Here is a 14,318-nt window from a genome sequence, read left to right as displayed (position 1 = left end):
AACCACTTTGGTACGGTAAATGGTACACATTACGTTACATTGGTAACATAAGCACAAAATTTTTTTATGGCACATAGAAGAGAGGAATATCGGATAAAATCATAGCCCTGCTGTGTTATGGTCCAAATCTTGAACACAGTTTCACCAGAATTTTGGTCAGTGCTCTCAAAGGTGGCTCTTATAGCTGCTCAATGAGTTTTTCATTTTACTTTACTCCAATCATTAAATAAAAGATCACGGCACTACAATAAAAGCTTTAGCACCCAAAGGTAATAGTGATGTTGTAACGTTCAGGCCTTACACCTCTGTGTACAACAGGATTTGCATAGTTACAAAATCATCAAACACTGCCACACAAGACTGCCACTTCATTTTTGGTAAATATCATACATTCATGAGACAGACAGGTGAACGTTGATGGTTCACAAGGGCATTTGAGATTCGGCATAGACGTCCACTCCGGGTTCCTCTTCCAGAATCACCTTGGCGTCGTCGGCGTCGAGCTAAAGGACATTCATTGTGGTTACAACTTATACCCCGACCATTCTGGCAAAAACACCACTCACCAAGCACATATTCGCCCGGAAAATCCGGAATTAAAAGAGACCATTGTGATTCTTGCTCTTTCACACCGCAGTCCTCTTTACTGGACAGAAACTGTTTCCCTTCTTACCGTCCCCACACACTGCTCCCTGGGCACCTTTCAGTGCTTCCCACTGCTCACCAAAGTGCAGAGGACACATTTTGTTGTGTCACCGGGTGCTGTGCTGTGTTTCACAATGACAATCATTTCACTTCACTAGAAAAAGCGAAATAGGCTTCCACTTTTGTAAGCACTTGTTTTTTTTTTAAAGTTAATGAATGTGGGTGTTGGGCATCTCAGCCGCGAACTGGAGGGACTTACACACTTCATCTCGACTTCAGTGAAAACGCGGCCGGTCAGCAGCATGCGCAGCGGGATGGTGAGGATGAGGACAAAGGGCAGGGCCAGGGAGGCGGAGCTCGACTTCACCATCCACAGGACGGCCAGGCACACCACTTGGATGGCGGTGAACAGGTGCATTCTGTTCGTCTTCACCTGCGGCCACAGCACATTACTTGTCTCTTTAACTTGTTGATAATGTTTCAAAAATAGTTTTGTAATATTTCTCATAACATGGATTCTTGCATTTCTAAAATCTGATTTTGAAGCCATTGAAAACACCCAATGGACAAAACACCTTGTCAGCTGAATTCTGTCTTAATGCATCCTGCTTTTTGAACTGCTTATTGTAGAAATAAATTTCAGTTGTAATTATTAATGTATAATATTTATGAATTAATTAAGCGTCTGTCTGGATATGAATGTAGTTTGGCTATGTATAATCCTTTTATACCTGAATGCCTGTTTTATACCTGTTCTAGGTTTCGGTTTTACCTGAATTCCATATTTACGTTGCAATGGCATAAATATAATTTCTTCTGTGATTTTGCCGTTTTGATCAATGCAGCATTTCAAATGAGTGCCGTGATCACTGTTTTAGACGCACCACAGTGGCGTATGGTTCATTGGGATGGTACTTTTTTGGGATGAACAGCAGCAGAATACGTTCCCACAGCTGGATGCCGCTGAGCGAGGTGATTCCCATGTAGAGGAAAATCCCGAACAGGGCTGTCATCGGGATTAATTTTAAAATGGGCTCCATTAGAATGGAGAGACCTAAAGAGTGAAAGAAACAAGGGCATGCATCATGTATCTTCATGAAAAGAAATATATCCAGATGAAGAAGATGTATCAGGGTTCCATTTGTGCTGAAACAAGAAAAACGGTTTTATCAGGACATTTGCATTTCAGAATTGACTACAGTTTGGGCAACTCACCAACCAATGAGGCCACCAAAACCCCACTGATTCTCTGCTCCAGGACCTTTTCGATGATGGGCTTCGGACCCTTGCTCATGACAGTGAGGGCGTTGGCGTGGGTGACTGACCGCACCGTGGCAGCACTGAGCCAGGGCATCCCGAAAAACGCTGCCAGACCTCCCAACGTCACTAGCAGGAGCAGGTCAAAGTGGAAGCCCGAGCCCTTCACCATCTTCCTCTCTGGTTTACTGATGATCAGCCTGGAAAGGTGACCAGAGGGTTGCGTCAACACACTGATTTCCATGATGTTCCCATGAAGGTGCCCCTCAAAAAAAACTATTACGTAGTGATCTGTGACTCTAAGAAGATGAGGATGAAGACCAGCATGGCAGGAATGATGGAAGCAAACATCATCCACACAGGGAAGTTCTTATGCTCCCCAAATGGGCTGATGAACCAGCCCCTGGCCTCTGGGTTAGACACCTGCAGGCCCTTGGGAACGGACAGTTTCTACCAGAAGACAGAACATAATTCATACAGTTAATATTGGGATTACATCTTTTTTTCTAAAGATTGCCCTGTATCTAATCAAATCGATTTAAAGAGCACAAGACAAGATAACACAGTGTCATACCAATGTACAATCATTTCAATTTAATAAAAAAAAAAACACCAATACAAATATACAAACATACAAGAGGGTCTACACACCTGAGTGTATGTATCTTCAATATTGATATCCACCATAATCATAGAAAATATGGCAATCGGCACTCCAAAGTCTCCCATTAAGCGTCTGATCTGAAACAGAACAGAAATAATTTGGTCATCGTCAGTAATTCGGTCATCATCCCCCCCCATAACTAGTCAAATTTGGTTCACCTTTCCAGGAAGGAAAGTTCCATTCTTGAAGCTACGAAGGAAGTAGGCGATGGCGAAGCAGCCGAACATCAGGCACATGGACAGGAGGGCGGTGTTGGGGTAGGCTCGCATGCGCATCTCTTTGCGGATAGTCGTCATGTTGTCTTTAGCGTGCATCACCGCAGGGTGCCATGGGTCCTCCACCGTGTCGTTCAGCTGCTCGTAGTTCAGCACCAGTGGGTGCTCCTTGAAGACCTTGGATCACAAAGGCACCAGAATTGATATGCAGTTCTACAGGGCCAATGGACGGGTGATGATGGAGTGATGGCGGAGCGAGTGTACCCTGCCGAGCTTGGCGAAGGTCTCATAGATGAAGATGAGAGAGATGAGGATGGAGAAGATCTCCTGGGTGAAGCGTGAAATGAAGCGCACCAAGAAGCTGCCCTCCGCCGCCACAATGATCACAACGATGATCACAAGCCATATACCGATCCACACTCGTCCCACAATGTACTCCATCCCCTGAGACTTGCAGAACTGATGAGGTGAATGGACACGATGTACGCATGGCCTGCATCACTCCATTACATTGTTATTTTAATTAGCGGGTCACTCACCGCAAAGAAGGCCTCCTCAAACACGAGCAGAGGTCCAGAGAAGCCGATGACCAGTATGGGCTGGGCGGCAAGCATGCAGAAGATGATACCCAGCACTGACGTGGAGACCATCAGCTCTGACACGCCCATCATATTATCCACTTTGTCAGCTGCAGGAGGAGAAGGGACCAGCGTACACATGAGATCTAAGCATGAAGACTCTCTAATGTATCATCACAGAAAAAACCTATTCACTTGCCTTTCTGTGACTCAGCAACATTTATTTAAAATTCGGGCCTATCAGGCCAACCACTTAAACAATGAAAACCATCCAAAACTGAGTAAAACATACCAAGAAGCCCTCCAAACGTGATGGCAGGCGACAGGGCAGCAAAATAGATGAAGATGACTGCAGCCAGGACCTGAGCATTGAGTGCGTCTGTGATGTCACTCTTGTAGTGCTGGTAGCGCCTCTTGATGTCCCTGATCATACCTCCAAATGGCACCCCAGTACGACCCAGAGGATCCTCCAAGGGTGGGCCCAGCGACACTGTGGGGGATGATCAAACAGTTAAACCCTAAGGGATGTCGCCCTATGGTTGCTTGCCTATCATTTTCAAGTAAAACGAGGCTTATTCTACAGCCAGAGCCAACCTGTCACGGGCCATTAAGGAGGCAAATCATCATTCTACCGGGGGACCATCAAGAGTGTTCTCTGCTGCTATATCACTGTCTGGTACGGGAACTGCACTGTCGCTGAGCAGAAGACCCTGAATCGGATTGTCAACGTGCGAGTTCGGGGACGCATTTGCATGCATACTTGGAGCGAGGGGACAAGTCGTCGTACGGGGAGAGGACACTGGACGAGCTGGTGAGGAGGACCGGCGCTTGGCCGGTGAGAAAGAGGCAGAACGGGAGTGTAGCTGTGGACGAGCCGCAGTGCTCCCAGCACTACAAGAAACAACTTATTCGTCGATCTCGGAACATAATGGACTCACACCACCCCTCACATGCCCTGTTCTCCCTCCTACCCTCTGGCAGACGGTTCCGCAGCATCAGAACTGTAACTGCCAGACATTGCAAGAGCTTCTTTCCCTAAGCAGTCAGAGAGTCACTCAATCCACTGGCATCACCAAAAAACTGAACTCAACAACAATACACTTCCAGCCTAATGCACCTGATAACATACTGACCATTTTGCACATCTCAATTCATTTTGCACATTTCTGCTCATTCTGCATGTTTGCCTTGTCTTGTGTGTCCTGTTTGAAATATCCAACATGATCCCACGTTATGTTGTTCAGTTATGTCTTGTTTATCCTGTTCATTGTACAGAAAAGTTTTTGTTTTAGTTAGTATAGTTCAGTTTAATGTGTATATACATGTATATTTTTTTCTTTCTTTTATGATTGCACTATGGGGGGGTCTTTGTGAAACATTATTTAAATACACGGTATACTGTGTATACTGTTGTACTGTCAATAAACCAGTCTTGAATCTTGAATCTATAAACCAGAAGACCACAATGTCCCAATATTAGTACTATTGTGTCCCTGAGCACAATAAGCCTGAGTGTCTCTAGGGGTACTGTCCTTGAAACTACTGATTGTAAGTCTCTCTGGAAAGGGCGTCTGATAAATGTCATAAATGGAAATGTACTTTATATTTTACATACAATAAGATATATGATATATTTAATGGTTGACAATAATAACACTTTCAGCCTGGTAATATCTGACAGTCAAGTTTTTGAATTTGGACAATATATTTTAGGAGTAACAACAGATTTGACAACAGCTTAATTTTGTAGACACATCAGACACAACTGTGCCTTTAGGCACAGTTATTTTCATTTGAGTCTATTTATTAAAATAAAATTTAAAACCTGAATTTTACCAATGGCAGTGGTGACCTAGCAGTTAAAGAAGCAGACTTGTAACTTTAACTGAACTATGAAGCCACCACTGAAGTCCCCTTCACACACTGCTCCCTTGGCCTCTTTCATGGCTGCCCACTGCTCACTAAGGGTGATGGGTTAAATGCAGAGGACACATTTCATTGTGTCACCACCTGCTGTGCTCTGCTGTGTATCACAATGATAATCACAAAAATAATCTATTCTTTTAACACATATAAAAAGAAGTGGACTGCTGTGCCAAATAGTATGCTAAGTTTGTATGCTAAATACATATAGAATTATTAATTTGTTATTTCATTGTTGTTATTTAGGATCACTTTAGCAACTGACCTCGGCGAGGCTTGACGTTAAGGCGTAGCTGTGGGTCGGATGGGCGGAGTCTTTCCTGCAGCAGCTTCTTCTGGAAGCCAATGAGATCCGACAGCATGGACATGCTTTGGATCTCAGTGGGCGGGATCACGATGCTGCAGTCCATGAAATCGGCCAAGGCGTCAGTCAGCTCCTTTTCCCCCTGCGCTTGGAATGCAGCCTGGTTAAACACCTGAAGAGAAAGGATGCAACAAGGGTCTGTCTTTTATTCTGCATTTACCCATTGGCTTGATGCTGTTAACCATTCACTAATTACTGCTAAGGTATCCTTGGAACAAAAGACACGGTCTTATTCAGGGAGTATTGAGCTGGATTTGAACCTATGACCTGAGAGGCTCAGATGGTTCTATAAAATTTCATTTTTTTTCCTCCAGACTAACTTTATCAGCCATGAGGGCAGCCATGGCTCGGCCGGTCTCGTGATAGTCCATGTCACAGTTGCTTGGTCCAATCAGAACAAACACAAAGCGAACAGGCACTGGAGCCTCCAGAGCAGACTGGAGAACTGCTGCTTCCTTCAGACGAACAAATGCCACCGTGGGCTTCTCCAGAAAGTCCAGGTGTCCTGCAGATCAAACACACAAATGTTTTTATAAAACAGTGAGAAGTCATCTTGTGTTTGCATTATTATCACCCACCGCATTTGCATTATTATCACCCACCTACAAGGACCATTGAGGCCTCCAGACTGTCTGCTGCTTCTCTCTGGGGGTAATGAGAGATCTGGGTGAATCTAATGAACATCATATTTCATCACAATAACGATTTCAGCGTTATTTTCATCAAAGCCCCATGGCTGCCTTGGTTCCTCTCACCCTTTCAGTGACAGAGAATCTCTTCATCTCTGGTCCTCCTGAGGTCAGGGCATCGGTCTCTTTAGTTTGGCTGAGGAAGGCAGGTACATACAGGTAGGCATCAAGACACGCTTGTTGTCCAACTAATAATCCAAAACGTTCACTGAGCAGTGTGACTTACCTTCGCTCCTGCAGTAAAGCTTGCAGCACCCCCTCTCTGTCTGTGGGGTTAATCTCCCTCTTATTGACCATCTCTTCTACGAGCTTCTCACAGATGCTGGCCAGGGTGCACTCCTCTCGGTCGAAAAGCACCACACCTGAACGCATGCAGGCGGACATACCGACGACACAGGATGAATAAATTCTTAACTCTATGGTGATTGGACGGCTGAAGTCTTACACTGATGATGTCACCAGCACTCACCAGTGTTCATGGCTTTGCGCAGCTGAAGGAGGCTCTTGAAGGTGAGGTAGGAGATATGGGATGGGCCCCAACCCCCTGCCTCGGGGTCGAAGCTCTCCTCGTAGCTCACCCATCGCCCTGTCTCCTGCCAGTAGGTCTGCTGGGTTTGGTCCTTCATGAGTTCGTTCAGCTCGACATATGCCTGCCAATAGCCACCCAACACATTGTCAGTCTGGCTCAATCTATTTCATCTCAGCACTATCAAATACTTCACATAATTTGATACAACCATATCAAGTGCAACGAATACCACCAATAACGCATAATTTAGTCAGAGAAAGATACGCCAACTGAGCACAACCCTAAACAATCATAAATAACACTACCAAGTCATATTCACACTCAAATTGTTCTATATTATGCTTTAAACAGTAAAAAAAATACAGTACAGTTAGACATAACCCTATGTTAAAATACACATTCAGACATTGTGCATTCCAGCTGATCAGTCAACAAATCTGAAAAATGAGGATTAACTGAGGTTTGGGTGAGATTTATACCTGGCGGGCTCCTGAGGAGTTGGAGTTGGTGTTGGTGTTGAGCACCGCTGGAAAAGGAGAGGAAGCTTCAGTGACTTTCTTTCAGAATTTTGTGTGTTTTGGCCCTGATGCTCCAAAGCTTTCAGTCTTTCAATCTGATTTGTGTGAGGGATAAACATAACCCAGTGCTCACTGCACTAGTGCTGGATGACCAAAGAAAAGTAGGCAGAGACTTCAGCGTTACATAATAAGTAAGTAATAATACATAATAAGTTGGAAAATACACGAACAAATGCCGATCGTAATGCATTTCTCTCTCCAAGCAGAGATCTTGAATAGCACTAATGTTGTCTGTGATAACAGAGCAAATTTCCACAACAGCTAAGCCGACCTCCAGAGTAATGATGGTACCGATTAGCCGGGTCAAATGATGGTACCGATTAGCCGACACAAAATAACCATGTTTTACACTTCTTGCAATGTTTAATGTTCCCCATGCACTCTAAGGCTAGAAAAATGAAAGAGCATCACAAAAGTTTGCATATCGTTGCATAATTTAAGACAGATTTCAATTGTACCAAAAATAGTGCAAAAGAAAATAGATGGTATAAAGGGATAAATATTGTAATATCCCAAAGAAAATGGATCAAAGCAAACATAAATCAAGGCATTAAACATTGTCACAAATAACATATTGCAAACATATTGCAAATAATAATTATTTGTCAATTCAATGCTGTTGTAATATAATTTGCAGCCAAAAAAATATATATATATATATATATATATATATATATATATATATATATATTATATGATATAATATATATATATATATATATATATATATATATATATATATATATATATATATATATATATATATATATATATATATATATATATATATATATATATATATATATATTATATATATATATATATATATATATATATATATATATATATATATATATATATATATATATTATATCAGTGTTTCAGAAATCTGTGGCATCAGATTTTTCCCCCTTAAATGAAAGATGATATTAAGCTTCTGCTGAAAATGCACTTAAGCACTTAGGTCCTATGGACATGAACTGATGCACTGAAACACTGATAAACAGACATTTTGTCATTAATTAATTATTTAATCTGCCAATCGGTGCTTACCTGCAGTAGGTATCCTTCAGCAATCAGAAGTGACTGACAGCTCAGTGAAAAAAAGAGGCAAAATGGGGGGGGGGGCAAGGGTTTTATATAATGGTACCTGCAGACCGCTGGACACACCTCTAAATGCCTGTACTACTGCATGAATGCACACAGACACATGCACACACATACAGGTGCATGCATGCACACAAAGTCACACACACACATTCACACACACATTGCATGTTCCTGATTTCACCCAAAATATTGATGGCGTAAACAGCAGCAGCGGATGTCTCCGGACTTATCACCCCCCCCCACCCCTCTCCTCTGTTTGGAATAAACACTGACACTGAGGTTACACTAACCCCCGCTCACCTTCAACATCGCCGCCAATCAATCTCCTCAGCGCTATAAACTCCGCCCTGTTGTCCTCCGCGTCTGTTTGTCCCGAGTCCAGGTCAACTCTCCCTCGCAGTCCCGCCACAGTCGTGGTTACTTCGGGCCCAGGACCACTGAGAAGACAGGGCACAGAGCGTTGAGGAACAACAAGCGCTTAATACAGGACCGGGGGTTGAATGCAGGAACACTGAGCGGCTCTATGTGTTAACATAGAAATACAAGAAGAATTCTTGGACATGCTGAGGAACATCAAGATTATAAATGCAGGAGAGGTCTGACGCAGCAATGCTAATAGGTTTTGTGGTGGAATACCAAGAGGTCACTGGATTTAGTTCTGAGTTTCTTAATTAACGGATGAGGTGAGTTGTGTCCTCTGCTCTCACATTTTCCCTTCGATCCTCCTGAAGCCATGCGGGATCAGTTAGACGCACAATCCTGGATGAGTTTATAAGTGAGAGCCTACAGAGGAAGACGACTGATGGAAGTCTGTGGGACAAAACTCACTGCCTGAGCTGAATATACAGACGCCCGTCCTGCTCATTGAAAGATGCGTCTTTTTCCTGGGAGAGAGAAATAATAATGAACGGAGCATGAGAGAGGAAAGGAGGGAAGCAGGATGTGCATTTTGAGTCATGTTGTGTGTTCAAATTCACCGTTACCTCCATCACTGAGAGATCCATTTCTTCTCATAGCCTGGATTCAAGTTTTCGTTTTCCAGAAGTATGGTACTGGACGTCTGGGCCCCTGACTCTGGGAGCTGCTGTCCTTATCTCTGCTCAACACTCTAGTAGAGGGCCTCCATCAATACCACTAATCTACACACAGCATTTCATAATGAACACACAAGGGGAAGACACACACACAAAACTCACCATTATTTTATTTTTTACAGAAAGACAAAATAACTGTACAAATCTATATATATAAATCTCTCTCTCTATATATATATATAATATTACGTCTTGTGGATGTTATAGTGTGGTTTTGCCCATTCGCACCTTCAGGTCAGCACACAGGCACATCACTTTATTCAGTGGTGAGAACATGGGTGGTGAGTGACAATTTGAATCATCTTATGAAATCTAGAAATCAAACTCTTTGACAAGCGTTTTTACTTTATTAGAGACATGTTGCTTGTTGGTAAAATGACACTCACTGTTGTCATCCCTTGATATGATGTTCATGGTTATTAACCAGTTATCCTTTCACACAGATCACACAGACAGAAACATTCAACACTCACTTACCTGTGAAGTACCTTCTGCGGCGGCTGCTCTCCGGGTGCAGATGTCTGCAACTGGATGGGCATCCAGAGGTGGACCCCTCCGACCCCACCCCACCAAAAACAGCAGTGTTGATGACAGGGTGACCCCCCCCCCATGAAATAAAAGCGTGGCGATGTCTCCCTTTGGTCCAGATGTGCTGGAGATAAGTCCAGAGCCTCTTCTCACTATCACCCCTTCACAGCTGGCAACAGGCCAGCCAACACCCCACCAAGGAATACCCCGAACAAGCACTTTCCAAACCCCAAACATGAATCAGACAACAATAAAAAAATTTCAACTGTCCCATTTTAAATGAAATGACGATGACATTCCGGAACAAGCCTTCAGATGATAAAATAGATTTAATTGTTGTAATTAGGTGCATTCACCAGTCTGATATTATATTACATATAGAACCTTTTGAAGAGCCATATAAAAGGCATTTATTGAGCATGTTTCAGTTCTATTTTGAAACATCTTAAAATCTCTACAGAGACGCACAGATCACCCTGAGTACATAAAATAAAATCTGGTCATTGGATGAACTGGTAATACAACATAATTGCAAACACAAAATGCATGCACTGAACACCAAAAAATAAAAATTATACATGCATACACACATTCATACATAAAATATAGAGTTGCTATACAATATTAGCAAGATTCAAGATATTTATTAGTCATATGCATAGTTATATAAGCTTATAGTTAGTTATAGCAGTACAACACGCATCCTGATCCACTCTGTTTTGACTGTACATAGTTAAAGTAGTAAAAAAATAAACAGAATAAAAGAAGAAGAATAAGGCTAGTGAAAAGTAGTAAAAAAAGAAGTAGGCAAACTATAACTTGCCTATAAGACATTTATGTTCAATGAGAACACAAGATCATTGGCTTGGCTAAGGTGAACTTTACTACATCATTTTTATGTAGTAGAAACTTAAAAACCCACTTTTTAGTGGTTCATGTGCAGTTCACAGTGTAGTATCACAAATATGGAAGTAAAAATGTCAATGATAGCAAGCGCTAGGGGGTGGTAGTACCCTAGTGGGTAACACACTTGCTTATGAACCAGAAGACCCAGGTTACAATCCCACTTACTACCATTGTGTCCCTGAGCAAGACACTTAACTCCAAGTGTCTCCAGGTGGGGACTATCCCTGTAACTACTGATTGTAAGTTGCTCTGGATAAGGGCGTCAGATAAATGTTGTAAATGTAAATGTAAATTTAAAATGGAAAAAAGTACAATGAACAAAGTGGGACCACAGGGTGCTGCAGGTACAGCAACTGTTCCACAGGGGGCAGCATTGGTCTAGAGAATTGGGTACAACACACAGGCAGGAGACATTCAGCAGGAGAAGGAGGCGGATTCAGCATTTGGAAAATGCATTAACATAATCAAGAACAATAAATTCGGTGCTAAAATGAATTTGTAGGTTTAAATCAAATGTAATCGACTGAAAGCAATGTGTTCACATGGTCAAGCCATTTCTACATGTGAATAAGATACATTTTGGCTGTTGTGTCCATAGGGTCATCAATTAGGGTTTTTTTTGTGCTACAGTTCATTTGGGTTAATTATGGGTTTGAGAGGGTCTGTTAGTATTTGAAAGAGACTTTAACAGTGATTAGTAGCAGCGCGCAAGACTCTATTGTTCATGTCTATTAGGGCTAATTATAGTTTACTCTGCTCATTAGAATATGTTGAGGTATCCTTGTCCAGGTCTGAGCCCAGAGCTGCTAATCTCGTCATCATTTGATAATTATCAAATTAATTAATTATCAAAAATCTATTAAAATAGTTTTTTTGTTGTGGCTGATTTTGCCATTTAGGATTTAAATGGATCCAGGGTTCACTGTGAAGTAACCAAACGCAACCATTGGAATGCAGAAATGTTGCCAGCTATCAATTTTTCTTTCAACCCCCATAATTCTTTATCCATATATATTCGCCCATCTCTCTTTAAGACACGAAGACGTAAATATGTTCACGTTCATACACCCAGACAACAAATTTGACTTTTTGAGTGGTCACATTTGATGCATTCATTACATGTAAAGTGATAAAAATAACTTATAGCTCATAAAAATCCAGAAATCCAGTTTCTCGTAGTATTAGAATATAACTTTGATGCAGTGTTATTTTTTCTATTGTTGGGTGTAGTCTGTGAGCGCAAGCTTGGTCACAAGTACATTGCTGTAATGTGAATAAACCAAACAAAACGTCTGTCAATTATGTTTATTCACATTACGGTAATGCTAAAATATTAGGTATGACAATATCTATTACTTCAATTATTTTAAAGTTGGGCCAGTGCTTTCTTTTTTCAGTGTAGGAAAAGTGCAAATCTACTGCTTGGGCTGTGGTTAAAGAATTGAAACAGTGAACGGATGCACCTGTCTCTTTCTCCATCTCTAGTTCCTCCAATACAATGGGTACGAAAGTTTTCAGACCCCCCTTGAATTTTTCACTCTTTGTTAAATTGCAGGCATTTGCTAAAATCATTTAAGATTATTTTTTCCATCATTTATGTACTCACAGCACCCCATATTGACAGAAAACCACGGAGTTGTTGACATTTCTGCATATAGAAAAGAAAAACTGAAATATCTTATGTATTCAGACCCTTTGCTGTGACACTCAGGTGCTGTCCGTTTCTTCTGATCATCCTTGAGATGGTTCTACACCTTCAAATTATAGGCTAAAGTGCAGACATTTACAGTCAATATGCAGCACACTTTCCCCATGCTGAAAAGGATCGAACGTCACGGATTCTGTACACAGATAAGACCCGTCCGCTCACCGAGATAAAGATAAACCAGCTCCACACACACCACCTATTCCCCTCCTCGCTGGCCTATGAAAAATAGAGCCTTGTCCTCAGACATGCCTGTGTTAGGAGGCAGTGCTGGGGTTAAAGGTTGTGGGTCAAGAGCCCGGTTCCCCTCCGGTGAACTGGTCCAGGCTTTATAAATGAGGATGGGTGTCTTCGGCTAAAAAGCAAGACCACGCCATTGTTCCAAAGAGTAATTTTATTCAATACTCAAATCTTATACTACCTGCTCTACTCTTCTCTGTCTCTGTGTGAGTGTGTGTGGCCCATCAGACAGAATATCAGGTTGCCAGATGGTCTTTTCTTAATGGGAAAAGCTACATATGGCCAGCTTGACCAAACTGGCTGCTCATCTTCACGGCCTGATTTACTAGTCAAAGAGTAGCAGCTCAGCCCATGCTGCAGGGCTAATCAATACCCCAACAATCCATAATGACTCCCATGGAGTACTATGCAAAGAGAGAGAGAAAGAGAGACATTACCCCTGTGTCTCGTCACATATAGATTTTCAGGCCATACGGTCTCAAGCCACCGGCATCCATGTCGAGACCTAATGATTGTTTTTATCGTGGATGACAAACGTCTAGCGTCGGGCCCGAATAGGAAGAGAACAAACTGCACAGCATCAGATCATTGATGGACACGCCCTACAGCTCCTACAACACGCTCCTCCTTCATACCCCACTTCTTGATCCTTCTCCCCAATGGCATGCAAAGATGTGAACCATGACAGTTGACATTCTCATCCTGACTTAGATCCTAAAGAAGAAGAGAGGAAAACGCTTGCAGAGAAAACAACAGCAAAAAATGTCAACATTGCAATGACTTACAATTAAGAATTATATATAATAAAATAATAATGTCCCTAAAAGCATACATAACACCTTGGTCTGTTTTTGCTACTTCTTTAAAAAAGAAGTTTCTTTAAAGAGCTCCTATATGGAGCGTCTGTATCCAGTTACAAATATAGAGAAACCAAGCTGTTCTCTGCAGGGATCTGATGCTGCGAACCAGTAACGAGCAGAGGGAAAAACCAAAGCTATGTGGATAAGGGGTGCAATATTCTAGCATGGACTGATGGTGAACTATACTGAACATGAAAAGGTCTGTTCAACTCCCCTGATGTTTTTGCTTATTTTTTTTTTGTCATGCATCAAAGGTTGTCAACAGCAACGTTCATTGTCAGTGGTATCAGTGTCATATTTATGACACCCTTGTCCTCAGAAGAACGACAGGTTGTGCAACTTGACTGACATTCTTCTTCTTAAAAAAAAATGAAAACAATGTTGGGCCAAAGCACAACAGGGGTATATAGTAAGCCAACCCAGCATGCAAAAA

At 42.0% G+C, this 14,318-nt stretch overlaps 1 protein-coding gene across 2 annotated transcripts; it reads right to left on the bottom strand.

Moving 5' to 3' along the window:
- Window positions 1-15: 15 nt before the first annotated feature.
- Window positions 16-8,543, bottom strand: slc4a1b (solute carrier family 4 member 1b (Diego blood group)). Of its 2 annotated transcripts, none has more exons than XM_028969550.1 (18): window positions 8,496-8,543; window positions 7,344-7,390; window positions 6,805-6,985; window positions 6,562-6,697; window positions 6,402-6,471; window positions 6,249-6,291; window positions 5,967-6,151; window positions 5,548-5,758; window positions 3,652-3,849; window positions 3,321-3,469; window positions 3,046-3,240; window positions 2,725-2,958; window positions 2,554-2,643; window positions 2,186-2,352; window positions 1,861-2,102; window positions 1,530-1,699; window positions 905-1,078; window positions 16-503 (listed from the first exon to the last, which is right to left on the bottom strand). In XM_028969550.1, exons 3-18 carry the CDS (start codon window positions 6,959-6,961, stop codon window positions 423-425), a joined length of 2,502 nt encoding a protein of 833 aa, XP_028825383.1. In that variant the 5' UTR covers window positions 6,962-6,985; window positions 7,344-7,390; window positions 8,496-8,543; the 3' UTR covers window positions 16-422. The 2 variants fall into 2 exon arrangements, with proteins under 2 accessions (XP_028825383.1, XP_028825384.1); XM_028969551.1 differs by having other exon boundaries at window positions 7,344-7,525; window positions 8,496-8,540.
- Window positions 8,544-14,318: the final 5,775 nt, after the last annotated feature.

The sequence above is a fragment of the Denticeps clupeoides genome, chromosome 2 (genome assembly GCF_900700375.1).
Source record: "Denticeps clupeoides chromosome 2, fDenClu1.1, whole genome shotgun sequence".
In the NCBI taxonomy this organism is placed as follows: domain Eukaryota; kingdom Metazoa; phylum Chordata; class Actinopteri; order Clupeiformes; family Denticipitidae; genus Denticeps; species Denticeps clupeoides.
This window is presented reverse-complemented; position numbering and strand designations above follow the sequence as displayed.

Excerpts from the sequence above, each read along its gene's own strand:
- slc4a1b (XM_028969550.1), bottom strand. The coding sequence starts at position 6,961 with ATGAAGGACCAAACCCAGCAGACCTACTGGCAGGAGACAGGGCGATGG. Across the intron at positions 6,698-6,804 it reads GCGCAAAGCCATGAACACTG|GTGTGGTGCTTTTCGACCGA; the intron begins GTGAGTGCTGGT and ends GCATGCGTTCAG. Across the intron at positions 6,152-6,248 it reads GGCCTCAATGGTCCTTGTAG|GACACCTGGACTTTCTGGAG; the intron begins GTGGGTGATAAT and ends TTTGATCTGCAG.